A 16,546-nucleotide genomic window follows, 5' to 3' on the forward strand; every position below is an offset into this window, starting at 1 on the left:
GCATCTGAATTACTTGATTGTGCATGCATATATATATATATATATATGTATATTTGTTTGTTTGTTTACACTGTGTCAGTGCAAATGACGCCGTCTTCCTCACACCTGCCACTTTCTGCATTAAAACACTGAACCCTGTGGATATTCATCAACCTGTCAGCTGCAGCACACATCCATCATCCACTTCCCCTCCGTCTCTCTGGCTCTCACACACAAACACACACACTTAGCCTACGGGAGGGTTGTGGAGCATTTCCCTTCAGGCTGACACATTGTTGTGCTCTGGGGAGATTGCAGAGGAGGTATGCGTGAAGGACGAGGCCACTAACAATTTCTGTGCTGCTGTTTTCATTTCCTTTGTGACTTTTTTTTCTCTCTCTCTCTCTCTCTCCCTCTCTCTCTCTTTTTTTTAGTTTTACGTTTGAAGAGAAACTGATGCAAATTGAAGAAAATGCTGATGCCAGTGAATGGCCTATTTTAGTTCTGAGTGGAGCACTAAAACTTGGCAAGCAATAGATAAATACTATTTATTATTCATTTTTTTATATATTACAGCCATAACCTAAAAAAAAAGTGCCACCACATCAGAAAGGCTGAAAATCATGCTTTCTGCTGGTGTTTAGTGATGAAACCAGATACTTGGAGAAGCATTGTAACTCTAAAAGGCTTTAGAATAGACTGTCTTTATATTAAAGGTATAAGGATATCCATTTGTAATTATCCAATTATCAATTGGAATATCATTGAGAATTTAATTCATTTCAGCAATTCAAATCGGAAAGTGAAACTCATTTTGCACAGAATAATTCTTAAAGCTCGTCTCTTATTTTTGACGGTCATGGCTTACAGCTAAAGGAAACTCAATATTAAAAATTGTTGCTATAAAATGGTTGTTTCTGATTTTAAATGAAAAAAAATTCTTAGCGTTGATCTTTAGAGCTTTATATTATGAAGCTAATTAATGCTTTTAGTACGTCTTGCATTACTCCATTATAGTCACTGTGTGTATTCCTAACAGTATTTACATTCTGAGATTTCCAAAAGGCTAAAAACATTTCTAAATACAGCATATTTTCCTCATTTGCAAAGACAGAAAATTCACACAGCCACAGCATGCCTTAGAAAATAGTTTCAATTTAAACAGATTTTTATACCTTTCCTTAATTCTAAATATTCTAAATTCCTTCAAGGCATCATTTTATGCTGTTGCTGTCAACGCCGTCCTGTCTGGTCACTGATAAAAATATATGTTTTTACCTAAAACTGGTTCCATGTACCGATTCACAGCTTTCTTAAATTGCTTAAATATTACTGTCTCAGTTTTTCCCTCTATTTGACTTTATGCTGTTAAAAGATAGTTATGAGGATTCCCTCTTAAGAGTTACAAAGTTCAGTTTTCTAGGTTCCTATAGCTGCCTGCTTTAATGTGGATTTCTCCCAAATAACATATTTAAGGCTTTCCAGCTCAGGTATGCAGGATTCGTCTCTCAAATGGAAGTTGTTGCTTAAACTGAAGGTTTAAATTCCCCTCTTCCATTTTTATATTGAAAACAAATTAACGAATTTGAGCTACTTAAAATTCATCATTATATTATTTAACGCATTTTAAAAATGATTTCATTGCATTTTATTTTGCGTGTCTTTGGCTTACTACTTTTTTTTTTTACCCACAATGCAAAGCGAAGCAGCCACGTAAACGATAACATCCTCACGTCGCTGCCTGCTAGCTACCTCTGCTTCCTGTGTGTGTAATATGCCCATTGCAGCCTATTATACATAACTACATGATGCAAAACTTCTTCAACAGGTACAGTTTTTGTCAAATAGCTCTGCCAGTTTCTCTGAGATGTGAATTCATTCTACTTTGAGGCTACAGCAAACCAAAGTAGCTGAATGTTAGCTCCCGGGCTAGCCGATTCTGCTAATGTTGTTAGCTCCCTTGCTGGCTGCTTTGGTCTCTGCGGTTCAGGACTTAACCACCTTCCGTTTTCTTGCAGCCTGAGTTGATATTTTAGAATAAATGAAACTGTTTTAGTGCTTTTAATCGGTCAGTTACTCGGGTATTTGATTTATAGCACTGTTATGTCCGCATAAGTCCAATGAAGATACAGTTCATTTAATGTAATTGGATTTTAGCGTTAGCTAACCTTGCTTTGATTCTACTAGCCACTACAGAGTCTCTTTTTGTTGAACTCAAACGCAACTTTGAATTGCAGAAAAGGGAGGTTTAATGTTTAATTCACCGAGAACGCATGCAGTCAGTGTTTCACATGACTTCCTGTCAGCGTGCTTTCATTCAATCGTGGAGCTCTCCGTGGTTCTGACGCAAGGGACCACCCCACCTCCAGGTTTTGGTTTTAAATTGCATTAAAATGAGTACTACACTTTAAATGAGCTACAAAAGGATAACTGAACAGCATATTAGTTGAAATCACTCCTGAGCTAGCTGTGGGGTTAGAGTAGATAAATAAAAAAAAAGGTCCTATTTTAGGGTATTATCCTGTTGTCGCTAACGAGTATTTTTAACACCAACGGATGATAATAAAGGTAAGTAACCACAGGTGTGTGATTTGGCATTTGTCGTCTGTCGGAACACATATACTCTCGATAGTTTTTAAAAAGTTTAACCTGTAGTGTGCTATATTTCAACTAAAATTTGCCCAACGCCCTCAGCTGGAACAATGTACAAGCTAGTAGCATTTTTGTAGTAAAAAAAAAAAATAAAAAAAGTCAAACAATAACAAATTTAAATCTTTTAACATAACTGATATTACAAATGCCTTCACAAAATTAAAAATTCCAACAGTCACGGTGTGATATTGATTATTAATATTGTACAGCTATATTGATTACTATTCAAGAAGAAAATAGCCTTCACCTCACCCCATTTAAGATGATATTTGTATAATTGTGTACCACTCAGCAGGTTTTCCTAATGTTTCTTGGTTGTTTATGAAGAATAGTTCGGTCATTAATTGCCTTTTTGAAGAGTCTTACTATGAATTTTAACCTCCGTTTACAGCAAATCAGTGGGACAACCTCATCTGTAAAATGTCGATGGTGTTGTTTGCCTCTGTGGTTCGCGTCGCGGACGGCCTGCCTCTCTCAGCATCCACCGACTGCGAACAGGAGAAAGACCTCCAGGAGACGAAGAGGCATCTTAAGGGTCTCTCCAAGAAGCTCAACCAGTTCCCTGACCGCTGCACACTCAAGTCCGGACCGTACAATGTGAAGTACGTCCTGTTCTGTAGCATTTCTTTAAATGATATTACATCTAAGAGGTAACATGTGCTTTTGTTTTTAATGTCAACTTTCAATAAGTAGGTCAGAAAACATTATGCAGTCAGTTTGCGAATCTATAAAGTTCGATATGAAACAGCAGTTTTGATCATTCAGTTTCATCTTTAGGAACTGTGACAGTTTTCCTACTTCTTTCTTGTTTTTCTTTTTTAAACGTTTTTATTGAATGGTACCATCTAATGTGTGTAAATCTAAAGCCAGGGCGCCCTTTAGGCTTTCTGTTTCAAAGCATTAATTCTGAAAGCCCAGCTGGTGCTCTTGGGAAAGCCTTTGAAATGCTTTTAAGCGGTGTTTGTTCGGCGCCAATTAGCAATGATAAGAAACAGGACATGACCTTAAGGGGAATGAGACAGTTACACCTTTCAGCAGCAAGAGCTTCCCTTTGATTAGACCGTCTTTAATTTATTTAAGCCTGAAGCATATGATGACTGAAGTGAAGGTCAGAATGACGCTTAGTTGTTAGAGATCACATCTTAGCCTTTTTTTTTTGTGATGTTCACGACCATTCAGACGCTTTCATGTGACATTTGATGCATTAAAATCTCTAGAGTCTTAAAGCTAAATTAATTGTTTTTATGCGTTAACTATATTAGAACATAATAGAGATCTGACAGGATTAAATAATACCCTGGTATTCCATCATAAATTACTTCAAACTCTCTAATAAGTTCACTTATGCAGGCTCGTCTGGTGCGAAAGCTTTGCAGATTTCACTAGTTATACAAAGGCTTTTGCTTGGCTTTTTGCTTTTAAGATTTACTGAGCCAGATGTTATTGATTTTTATTATGATTACATTAGTGAAGGTGATACATGCCATCTGTCCAAAGAGATTTGGGATATTGAATGGGGATGCACCAGCTAACGCTGAGCATTAACGTTTGACTGGCTTCCAAAGCTGGAAAAGCCCAAATCTTGATTCATGAACAGTAGCCGTGTCACAGATCAGTCATAAAGCAAATGCATGTCGGTTTGCATTTTTACTGCAGCGTTATTATTGAGGCCGCCACCTCTTGATGGGGGGGGGAAAATATAGCTAGCACATGTGGGTAAGGGCTTATTGTGTTGATAACTGTAGATCTATAGTTGATGCACAGATGGTAAGTTTACTGATCTATTTAAATCAGTGAATGACACAGAGTAAGGAGTACTAGCATTGAGTTCTGTTCACAAAGTACATTTTGGGAGGGATAAAGAGTCTTTATGAAACTAAAGACTGCTGAATCTATTGAAAGAATGGAGGAGCGAGTAAGAAAGCGTTGCTGTTTATGTCCCTGTGAAGCTTTTCCTGGCTGCCTTCCCTCCATTTTCTTTTTGGCTTTGTTCTGGCTAATTCCAATTATTTACTTTTTTTTTTTTCTTTCTATTGTGACACATGAGAGAAAACACATGCTGCAGGTCCTTAAATGGGGGCAGTCGTTTTGAATCCAGCAGAAAATGAACTAAGTACAAAATAACCTTTAGCTATGCATCAGAGCATTATGTCCCTTAATTTATCCGACTTTGCTAAACCTTTAAAAACATTACAATGCGTGCCAAGTTCATGGACTGAACATAGTACGCATGGATGCATTTAAGGGCAAAAGGTCTTTTTCAGTTCTTAACCTGCTGATCAGGAGAAAATTGTTGCATACGAGTGATTTTTTCAAGTAGCCAACAGTTACCTAATTATCCATGGTGGTCTACTTTAGTACTAGAGTTGCATTGGGAAAACAAACAGCTACCATTTCCTCAAAATATATTAAGTATTTGATTGTTGATTTTAAATTATGATCTTATCCCAGCAGAAAGGTTTTAGTTAGAGGGAGCTTTAGTGATCATTAAGCGCTGTTTGTTTAGGAAGTCTATCAGTTGTTTGATCCCTGGGAAACAAAGAATAATGATGTTACTTTACCCCGACTCTGACAGGCTCCCAGCCTGTCTAAATATGTTCGTTACCATAACATGCTGAAAGCTCAAATGGACAAAAGCTTATTTGTTGCCCTCTGCTCAGTCTCCCTGTTATATGATAAAAGTCTCACTCCACTCGGTAAAGTTTTCCACTTTGATGACTGTTGCTGTCAGTGCACCCTCATAGCACACATGCTGGTGAAGTGGCTGATTTTTAACTCCCCTACTGGGAGTTTCACCACTGAAAACTGTACAATTATTTGGTCACTTGCTGATTTCCTGGTGCATCTCTTGTTTACAGACAAATCAGTATATTAGGCGGTCATGAAAACACAATAAGTTACTCACTTTGGGATTCACTTCACGCTCACACTGAACTAAGCAACAAGCTACATTTAATTTTACAGCTCTGGATTCCCATTTAAATTTGTTTCTCTAAATTCTTTTGGTGCCGGGTTCACGTTGTGCGATTACTGGGGATCCTGTCAACCAACTCTTCAGTCCATTTGTGTGCCGATTTCCCTCTGACCCAATCAAAGATGGACAACAAACATCAAGTGCTGGCAGAAGTGTTTTTGGAAAGTCAGCGAGCCTGCTGCTGACCTGCTAGCAACGACCAAAGCTTCTGTTTCTTTTTCCAGCTCTAATAATTAGCGCATTGACACCAGTAACTTGTTGTCTCTCTTTATTGATTATTGTTTTTTTCTGTCAGATTGGTCTGATACAGTCCTGCAGATTCACCTCTTACGTTTGTAGATATTTAACTGTTTAATGTTTCACGTCTTGGCTCAGAGCACAAATGAGAGCAGAGACGTTTAGATAATGCAAGTCCTGTTTTTTAATCAGGGAAATGTAATCTGCTCATCGTATGAAGTAACACTTCCGGGCTGATGGGTATTGTGTCTGAACAGGTGCATGTGAATGTTAATGTGGTTATTAAGTTTAATTAGCTGTGAAAGTGTGATCCTATTTCTTTACCTTTACAGCAGTGTAGTGTACTTTAAACTGTTTGCACTGCGATTAGAGCGTTAACCAGCAGAATCATTACTGCTGTTATGTTACCCTCTTGTAATTTGTCGTCCTCGTTATTTCTCCGGGGTTTCTGACCTGAGCAAAAAGGCAGGATCTCGCGTTAAAATCAGGATTTTCTGCTCTTCTTTCTGCGTTTTTAGCTTCATATACTCGCTGGGTGTTGGATACCTGATGGTCTGCACTGGAAATTACCCCAATGTGCTGGCCTTCTGCTTCCTGGACGAGCTGCAGAAAGAGTTCATCATCACTTATGACTCCAAACGCATCAGCAGCGCCGTGCGGCCGTACTCCTTCATCGAATTCGGTAAGACTCTTTTGGATTTTGTGAGTAATGCGCTTCGCACTGTCATTATCTGGGTAACAAGACACAGTGCCAGCCACATTTATTAGCAACGCTGCTGAAGATGTGTGAAAAACCTTAAAGCAATCTAAGGTTTTATTGCAATGGTGTGATTTCACTGTGAAGAAAAAACATGCTTTTAATTTGAGTACATTTATTTAGTGATGAGAAAAACAATTGCTGGAACTCATGTTTTCAGAACATTGTACAACCTGCCATTTTCCAACAAAGTAGCTCTTGGTTTAACATTTCACAAAGTGGAAGCAGACCAATGAAAGCTGGTCAATAGGATCCTGGTCTGGATGCTGACTTGACCATGGAAGATGTTTGATTTTTAACCAAGGTTTTAAATAATTATGCTGGCGACCCGGTGGCACACAATCTTATTAGTGGAAATTATTAGATTTTATTTAAACTCTCCTGGAACTTCAAAAAGTCAATGACACTTTGCAGTCCAAAACGGTTTCCAGAGTTTTTGGAGGAGAAAGTGACAGATGCTTTATTGTTCCTAATAGTGGACATTAGGTGCTAGACGTGAACATTTATTGTATCGTTTATCACTAAATATGGTGATAAAACCTCATCAACCAGCATAAAAAACAACAATTAACTTAGCTTTATCACAGTGTATTTGCCTCAGTAATGACAAACAATTGGATAAATTGCCCATTCACCGTAGAAAGACGGATTTTGGTCTTTGTCCAGCCCAGAGACCAAGTCATGGTTGACCTCAGGGAAACAGAAAGACATGTGGATTGATTAGAAATTCTTGACACTTTGTGCAACTTAAATAAAAAAAGGAAAGTCATTAAAACAGAGCTACAGTTATGTTTCTTTTAGAGACTATAATTATGCCACCGGTGATTTCATTAAAAATAACAATTTCTTCTCACCATCTGTTCTCCCCCCACTACACTCATTTATTGTTCTGAAACTAAAGCTTGTATTTTAGCTATTTGGTGAGACGTGCCGTTGCCATAAAAGGTGGATCCGTTTTATTACAAACATTCCTCTGTCTGCACTCTGCAGAGGAAACAAGTAAAATCTGAGATGCATGCTGAGACTGAAGATGTTTCTCTGCTGCAAAGATGTTTACTCCTTTCAAAGACGCCGCAGCTTCAGCTTCCTTGTGTTTACGCCAAACAGTGTCCTTATCTCTTATACGCCGAGTGTTTATCACCCGTTATTTTGCTCCCCGCGGTACTAACCGCCTTGTTGTTGTGCTGACTGTCATCCCCCAGACACCTTCATCCAGAAGACCAAGCAGCGCTACAACAGCCCTCGCTCCCTGTCCACCAAGATCAACCTGGCTGACATGCAGACAGAGATCAAGCTGCGCCCGCCCTATCAGCTTTCCCCAGAGGACCTTCAGGCTATCAATGGATTCTCGGTGCGAGCCACTTCTAAATACAAGGGCATAGGTAGGGCTCGAGCTGCCACCGCGCACAAAAAAGCCCTTTTAACATATGCGCCTTGTCCCTGGAAATTTCCATTCACATTCAGTGAAGGTTGAGTGGAAAAACATAACATAAAATAACGCTAATGCCTGCAACGTTCAAGAGTGTGTGCTGATAAGAGCTGGTGCATTTTGCTGACATCCATTTTGCTTTGCTTGCTCAAAAAATATGGGGTCTTGTGTGTCAACCCGAATGCACCTCCAGTTTTCCTCTTTCTTGATAAGAACAAGTTTGGTGCCTTTCAGAAGTATTCACACCGTTTTAACTTCTCCATGACTTTCTCCCGTCTGCTGTGAAGATTTAATTACAGACAGCTGTGGTCTGTTTCCTAATGAGTAGACCTGTCAAGATAACAAATCCACCTAGATGATAAATTGTCCCAGTAGTTATTGCGATAACCAATAATATTGCTGTTTTGAGACCATTTATGGTCAGTAATATGTTGATAATGGAATAAAAATACAAGTTCGCCCTGTGAAAGACTAATAAACTTTCATTTTTCAAATAACACTTAACACTGGAGCTGGAAGATGTTTTAACTATTACTATAAGTAAAACACAACAACCAAAGACAACAAATAAAAACACAACCGAAGCCATAAATAAAATGAATTATAAAGTTTGTGTAAATAAAATTGCCCATTAAGCAACATTAATAATCAGAATAATTTAATTCATCATGTGATTAATTAGTTTCTTATTGCAGCAGGTTTACCATGAAGTCATTTCTGAGTGTTTTCATAAGCAAAGGATTTAGTTTTGGGGTACCAGAGTACATTGGGGTTCAGTATGTATGCATGCAATACTTCTTAAACTTCAAATTTCTCAAATATCGTGTTACTCCATTAGTTGTTTTGCCTGTATGCACGTTTGATGTTGTATTATTTTAACAGGAACAAGAGCTGAGGTAAATGTTTCATGTCTAGTTATCTCATTTTCTCTGTGGAACAGTTCAGTTTTCAATTTTAGACGCTTCAAATCCTGCTGAAACTCCACTTTTCTAATCGTTTGTGTTTTGTTTTTACTACTCATCTGTTGACTTGGAGCCGTTTTGTTCCTAAAATGATGATTCTGAGCATTTCTCTCCTGGAGGATGAAGTTCTCAGACGAGACGTATTTCCCTGCATTACAACGTCCTAAACTTTTTGTCAATTCAAACACCTTTTGGCTTCAATATGGTGGCGTGCCCGTATCCTGCTTGCAGAGTGTTTCCAACACGACAGATGATTACTTTGCATGAAATGAAACGAATCCATGCAGTTACAGTGTGTGATGCTTGTCTATTTTTTCTCCCAGCCCCCACACAGATGTTGGAGCCGGCGACGCTCCCTGGCATTGTGTCCTGTGTGCTCAGCGTCCTCTGTGGAGGCCTGAACCTGCTGAGAGGCGTCCATGCTATAGAGAGCATACTACAGGTCAGGACTTACTGCAGGGACATTTGGACACTTGGTACAAAAACTTAATCAAAGAATCTTCAGATTACTTGTTTATAAAGTCTTTATAGCCATGTCTTCTCTGTTGCTTTAGATGAACAATCGCTGCATATTTTAGTCTTACTCTAAGGAGTAATATTTTGCTCTCATCATTTAATTGTGCTGACTGTCATGCAGTTTCTTGTATCACTATAATCCTGTCTGTAGAAACATTCCTGGGTGCTTTTGTCAAGATCCAATGTTTTCTTTGCAAGCAAATGATTCTGTTTTGAAACACTACTCTTAGTTCAGATACATTTTGAGCAGTGGGTATTTTTGTCACAACCAAGACATTTCAGAAATTCCTGCAGCTCCCTGACTGCTTTAGTTTTTTTCTTTTTGTTTTTTATCAAACATCCAGTTTTTCTAATTCCCCCGTATTTTCTACTCTTACCAGTAACTCTGTTTAATCTTTATGACCCTCTTGAAACTCTCTGAAGATAATGTGCTTATTGCAACAGTTTATATTCTTCAGTTTTGTAGAGCAAATATAAAAGGTGTAAAAAGTTTCCAGATGCCTTACGACGTTTTATCAACATTCCTGTCCCCCCATCTGAGCTTGCGATTAAAGTCAGTCGCATCATGTTCTGTAGATACTAAAATGAATTTAAAGGGAACCAATAAAGCATTTCTTGCCTCATAAAGAGCATGCATGCTAAAATGATCCCGGCCTCTGTCCATCTCCTCCCTTTGCAGAATGATGACGAGGACTTTAATTATGTGATTGCCTTCTTCCTCGGCACGGCGGCCTGTCTGTATCAGGTAAGTGATCGTCTGCGGTAAGAGCAGCCCATCGCCAGCCGGCTGACTAACAGCCCTGCACTTTACGGCTCAGCAGCTTGTCAGTTAGACAAACATTCGCTGAAGCTCAGTGGCTTTCAGGCCAATGCCTCCTCTATAAAACATTTTCATCAGCTCCTTTTGTGCGGCAAAATGGAAGCGCACAATTTAGTCGACAGATCAGAGCCGTCACATAGGATTTGTTGTCGAAGACGCGTCGGCGGCCAGTTTGTTCGGCATTAATTCGATGTGATCCCGTTTCTTTCAGTGCTACCTGTTTGCCTACTTCTCCATCTGGAGGAACAGCAAGTCCTTCTTGGCGTTTGCGCTCATCTGTCTGTCCAACATGTATCTGTATGAACTGAGGAACATTTGGCAGATCCTCTTCCATGTAGCCGTGGGGGCCTTCATGACCCTGCAAATCAGACTGAGGCAGCCGCTGGGCAAAGCGCCAGACTACAACGTCTGACAAAGAAGAAGAAAAAAAAAAAAAAAAACTAACGCGCTGTAAGTCAGGTGCCCCAGCGGTGGTCTGTCGGACACACCGGAAGCAAAAACAAGCCTTCCCGATTCGGAGGAGGGAGAGGAGGGGCTGAACATTTCACCGGAGCATAAATGGATCTGCCTCCGTTTGGATTTGGAAAGGAAAGTCTGCTGCGGTCCGACTGCTTCATGGATTTTATTGGATTGATTTTGGAAGCTGCCTCCTTTCCTTTATTGCGTGATGATGATTTATGGACTTCTTCTGCACAGCTCTGATTTAGGTCACAGGCCTGTTTGCAGGATGGTTGCAAACCCCATGCACTTGAAAAGGTTTTCTTTTACTGCATCCAACAGGAAAAGAAAATCCTAATAAATGTATGTATGATTTCATCAATTAGAGTGACGTACCTTTCAGAAAGCATTGAAACTGAACTCATAACCTTTTCCCCCGTATCTTCTTGTTAAACTAGCTCACATGTCAGCCAAGAGGTTTGTTAAATGAATCCTGAAATGAATAACCTGAAACTACATTTACCCACCAGCAGATATTTAATTGTCTTTATAAGTGGAGTACCTTACACGTCTCCCTGGTTCACCACACCTCATTGAATTAAATTGGTCCAATTCTTGTTTCTGCAGAGCTTGATGACAATTTCAGCCATTTAAATCAGATGTGTTGGAGCAGGGAAACGTCTAAAATATGTCGGATACCACTATCTGTTTGATTGAAATTGGACTCGATTACATTTTTAATATAAAATCAGGGTTTTTGCCGTATCCCAGCTTTTCTCTCCTCTGCTCTAAACTCTCTCGAAGCAGCAGCACCGGTTGCTGATTGTGCTTTATTTTTGACTGTGTGGGGCAGAAATTTGACTCATTTTCCCATAAATGCATTAGTCAGCAGCTCTGTGCTTTAGAGGCATGCAGTTGGATCACAGAACCAAATGGACAACATGTGTCGGGAGTTTCTGAGGTCTGTTGTGATATTCACCCAGGTGGTTAAGATGCATCAGGACTTTTTAAACACAACCAGCCTCAGCACGCCCTTCAATTCTGTTCATTTCTGTTTAGAGGCTAAATGTTAGCTGGTTGTATTAAACACCTGCCTCCTGTTCCATGTTGGGAACTTTAAGCTGATTGTAAATAACATGACTGCAGATTGAAGGGATAATCTGAACTTGGCTTGAATAATTCAAAATTCCGTTAAATTTTACAGAAAATCAGAAAAAATGTGCAATAATACAAAAATATGTACAATTTGCAACGTTTTAAAGCCATTTTAATCAGGGCATTTTGTATTTAATATTGTTTAGGTTTTGTTTACGTCAGTGTTTTTGCCACTTTGTTGGCCTCCATCTTGTTTTAAATTAGTTTTCTTTTTGACAAACACTTACATGGGATTGTATCACAAAATGCTTTATTACTGATGCTTTGCAAGCAGGTGATGATAATGTCAACATGACCTACATCAAAGCTCAAAAGAAGCTCTGCAGTCTGGCTACAGATTAAAGCCTCATCTTTCTTTTCTTTGATACCGTTTCCTCCTTTTTCTTTCCAGCTCATATTCAAAGTTATTTGGAAGTGGAGTCAGGAGAAACGAGACGGATATTAACTAACCCATAAAAACTTGAGTTTTTGAGCACAGACGCCAGAGTGTATACCTCTATCTCATTGTAATGATTTCTACATACCAGTCCACATGCATACTGCTTTTAAGCTTTAAAAACTTTGACAATTAGGTGGAGGATGTGGTAGAATTTGCATTGCGTTGCCAGTGTGTATTTATGTCATTTGTAGGAGTATATGTGGCAAGAAAGTGGAGAAGAAATCAGAAAACAACTCTTTAGACTACAAGAGATTAAATTAGGATAAAACAAAGAAAAGTTTTTTACTTTGATACCAAGAGGTAACAACCTGAAAACAAGCAGAGAAAGTCAACAGTCTGAATTTCTTTTTCTTTTTTCTTTTTTTTACCTTTTGTTCATGTTCTACCTACTCACATCTATGCTTTCTTTTAAACCCAGTGCTGGTATTTCTTCAGCTGTAGAAATGTCCATTTTTGGTCTTGAGGTGAAACTATGCAACGCTGCCTTCCTGTTTGAGTCACTCAGACTTTAATTTATTCACTAATCAGGGGTAAAACAGTCGTATCTTTTTTTGTGGTTGTTGTCTTTTGCAAGAGCTCATTATTTATTCAATGATTGATTTCGGTGCAAGATGTAATCATTTATGAAATTCATGTTTTTTCATTCAGACGTGTATAAATGTCTTCTTGTGACAACATAAAGCTCCTGTCGGCTCAGACGATCAGCAGTCGCATCCTTCCTCGCCTACACAGCCTCGAGCGTATGCCAGTGTCACAATGACTGTGTGAATAAACACATCCGTGTTGCCAACAGCAAAGATGCATCACTGTTTTCTTTACCTCCTACTGAGTTCTTTAGTTCAGCCATCTTTTTTTCTGCTACTTGGACTTTTACGCTGCTTTCACGCAGCTTATATGCACCATTTAACATTTATTTGGGCAGCGTTGGTTTCTTTGCTCTCTGAACTTTTACATTCTTATTGAGACCAAAGATGTGTGCAGAGGACGGTGGAAAGGAAAGCAAACAGTTTTAAGTCTTGCAGCTCCACGCACATCTGGCGTCAGAAGTTAACAAGTCGTTCTCATGCGACCCATTACTGCAGTCTGACTTTTACTCCGCTTTTCCAGCAGCGACCACACCTACATGACCTCATGCCGGCTCTCGCACTTCATGGCTCGGGCGTTCTGGGAGCCGAGCTGAGTCTTGCGTCACCAACTCGACATCCTGCATCTTTGCAGTTACAGTAAATATGTTGTGTGGGCGGTTTTGTCAGGGATTTGAGATTCGGGGAATTATCGACCAGATTTGTTTGTGGATGGAAAATGAAAGAGCGTTTGAAGATGTCGTCACCAGGAAAAGATTCAAAATAAACCATTGAATGTAACTTGTATAATAAATTTGTCGTTTTTATTAATAAATGTAAACATGAAACAAAATTACACTTGTCTGCTTTTGGAGTGATATTAGACTGTCTACCTTCAGATGTTGAGAGAGCAAACAACTTTAGAAAGAGGCAGCAGCACCTTTTACATCTGTTGTTCCCAAACAGCAAACGTGAAAATTAAGTCGCGTTTCAGAAATCAAACTAAACAAAAGACAGTGGTAATGCTAAAAAATATATATGCTAATCAATGGTTTATTACTCATGGGTTATAGCGATTATCGATTCTGTTTGTGCTGCCCTCATACTGCTGCATAATCGATGGACAAACATGGAAATCACAAATTTAAGAAATCGGTGTAACATTTTGGGCAGCAGTAATGTCTGTCCACCAGCCTGGGCGCGGTCTCCATGACAACCTATTCTTTGTGCAAGCCGTGTTTCTGAGAACTTCAAACTGAACGATGGAACCAAAAATAAACACATTTTCTGGTGCAAGAGGCTGCTGGGGTCGTCCACTCAGCGATTCCCAAGCAGATCCTGATTTTCTTTCTTGTCAAAAGGGAGTTGGTGCTTTCTACTGTCGCCACGTACATGACAAGCTGCTGACAGCTGAGCTTCCCACGGTAACGTGTTACCAGTTGGGATTATTACTGTCACTGTTACAGCTGCTATTGGTTTGAAATGTACGTTGTTGAATTTCAATCTTGTCTGCATGAGTGTCTTCCACTGGATTGATTTCAACACATGTTGTCTGGACATGTTATGAATCTGCGCTGTATAAATGAAATGCACTCTTGCACCAAACAAGCTGGGAAAATTATTTTAGACCTGAAAATAAATATCAGTGCCTTAAATACAATTGTTCATAGAGATTGATTTGCTATGATGGAAAACGCATATAAGGACTTACTTTAGCTAAACTTTTACAGTGATGGATGCTAGGAGTGATGGGTGCAGATAATTTTTTACCTAAGAATTAACAAGGCTATGGAGAAACTGGAAGAGGTGCGTTTATTTTTCTCAAAGCCTTTTGAGTAACTTTCTTTAGTCGACATCAAGACTGAGTTCATATCTTAAGTTTCTGCTCTGCCAGTGCTTAAAATTGTTTTGCGCCTAATTAGCTGCTTTCAAATTACACTTCCTAACGGGCAACAGCAAGCTACATCTGTAGCTTGTTGTTCCCTGTTCCTAAAATCTTGTGGTAATCTTACAAGATTTAGAGACTCCACATGACGCATAAGGAATTGTTGTAATTGCTGTTTGTTTTTTTCCAGCAGACTCATATCTAAGATTACATATGAGGTTTTTAAAAACACTTGTGCTTTTTCTTGATTTTTAGATGTGCTGCTAGCTTGAATAAGATGAGTTGTATCCTCATGTGATGAGTGATCATCTTGTGGCAAATTTCACCCAATTAGGGCAGATTTTCCTGTCCAAAAAAGGTCATTGTCATTCTGTCTGAGGATTTTGTTCTGCTTCATTCAACATCAAATAAACACTGCTGTGCTTCCTGATAAAATACAAAACCTATTTTCTACTGAACCCAAGAGGATTTCATAATCAGCTTAATAATGTTGATCAAGTACCAAACTTAATTAAGCAACTAGTGATTTGACTATAATGTAAATATAGATATTAATCCAGTTATGGATGAACCAACAGTGCTAATCAGCTCGTCTGTCTTGTTTTCCAACCGTTAATCATGAACAAAATGATGGAGCTCTGCTGCCATCTGGTGGTAGAAGTTAGGTACTTTCCATAACAGATTTTTCAATGAAAAATCTCTCAAACTTTGGTATGCCAACACACCAGTTTTTACACACAAGACTGCGATATCAGTAACATGCAAAATATATGGAAGAAAAAGACCGATATGTACCTGTGAAACATCTCAGCAGTTTATTTTACTGTAAAAAAAAATAAAATTGTGTCGGAACAAGACAACAAAAACAACCCATCGTTTTCTCTCTGGAGCCACTTTTGTCACAGATGCTTCATGTCAGGGTCATTGTGAGAAATCAGTAGCTGTAAAGCATTTAAGCTCAAACAAATTAAAAAAACAAAAACATGGGCTTAAATTGGCACAACATTCAGCGAGTCAAAACGGCATTTAAAAGTGTAGTGGTGTTGCAGCAGCAGTACAACAGGTTACCAAGACAATAACCACCTGGGTAGGATATTGCAGTTTAATTTTCCAGAGGCTTAAAATATTGATTTACTTATTTTATCCTACCAGTAAAGTAGAATAAAGTAAACTTTTTCTTATTGCCAGTAACCAAATCATTTACATGTATTTACGCAGTAGCTGGGATGAGACTCTTAGGATCTATGATGACCTCCAATAAAGTTAAAGAAGTTTCCAATTTTCCTCTTTAAAAACCCCCCAAAAAAACACATTTTAATAATAATAAAAAAAATTATAACTATAACTACGTAATATAAAATTGACTTGTCCCTGGTAAAGCAAAAATTATTTAGCATGTAATTACATTTAATTTCTAGAATTTGATACACACAAAAAAAAAACCCTGATATGGTTACTTCTGAATTTTTTAGTAGTTTTAAGTTTTTATTGTACAGAAAATTGACCGTAATAAACTTATTTTAGCTGGTTCAGTTTGTTTTACCTCAAAAGAGTTTTGCTTCTTTAATTTCCACTAAGGGGAGGTTTCTGTTGAATGTTCTAGGAATATTCAACTAAAGAAGGTTATGACGGAAAACTTTTTGCAATTTTTAACTCTTGCAAGAGTGAAAAATGTATGGTATGTTCATACCATGCAATATGGTATGAACATACCATAAATTATGGTATGTTCATATTGCC

General features: G+C 38.5%; 1 protein-coding gene across 2 annotated transcripts; it reads left to right on the forward strand.

The window, feature by feature from the left end:
• The first annotated feature begins 1,661 nt into the window (after positions 1-1,661).
• Positions 1,662-13,155, forward strand: LOC103134827 (vesicle-trafficking protein SEC22a). 2 transcript variants are annotated; one of them, XM_007547281.2, is made up of 7 exons: positions 1,662-1,807; positions 3,023-3,233; positions 6,361-6,524; positions 7,802-7,981; positions 9,314-9,432; positions 10,186-10,251; positions 10,538-13,155. In XM_007547281.2, the coding sequence occupies exons 2-7, from the start codon at positions 3,052-3,054 to the stop codon at positions 10,736-10,738; spliced, it is 912 nt and encodes a 303-aa protein (XP_007547343.1). In that variant the 5' UTR covers positions 1,662-1,807; positions 3,023-3,051; the 3' UTR covers positions 10,739-13,155. The 2 variants fall into 2 exon arrangements, with proteins under 2 accessions (XP_007547343.1, XP_007547344.1); XM_007547282.2 differs by lacking the exon at positions 1,662-1,807 and adding an exon at positions 2,458-2,547.
• The last annotated feature ends 3,391 nt before the right edge of the window (positions 13,156-16,546 follow it).

This window comes from Poecilia formosa, unplaced genomic scaffold (assembly GCF_000485575.1).
Source record: "Poecilia formosa unplaced genomic scaffold, Poecilia_formosa-5.1.2 Scaffold19, whole genome shotgun sequence".
In the NCBI taxonomy this organism is placed as follows: Eukaryota; Metazoa; Chordata; class Actinopteri; order Cyprinodontiformes; family Poeciliidae; genus Poecilia; species Poecilia formosa.

Excerpts from the sequence above, each read along its gene's own strand:
- LOC103134827 (XM_007547281.2), top strand. The coding sequence starts at position 3,052 with ATGTCGATGGTGTTGTTTGCCTCTGTGGTTCGCGTCGCGGACGGCCTG. Across the intron at positions 7,982-9,313 it reads TTCTAAATACAAGGGCATAG|CCCCCACACAGATGTTGGAG; the intron begins GTAGGGCTCGAG and ends TTTTTCTCCCAG. Across the intron at positions 10,252-10,537 it reads CGGCGGCCTGTCTGTATCAG|TGCTACCTGTTTGCCTACTT; the intron begins GTAAGTGATCGT and ends CGTTTCTTTCAG.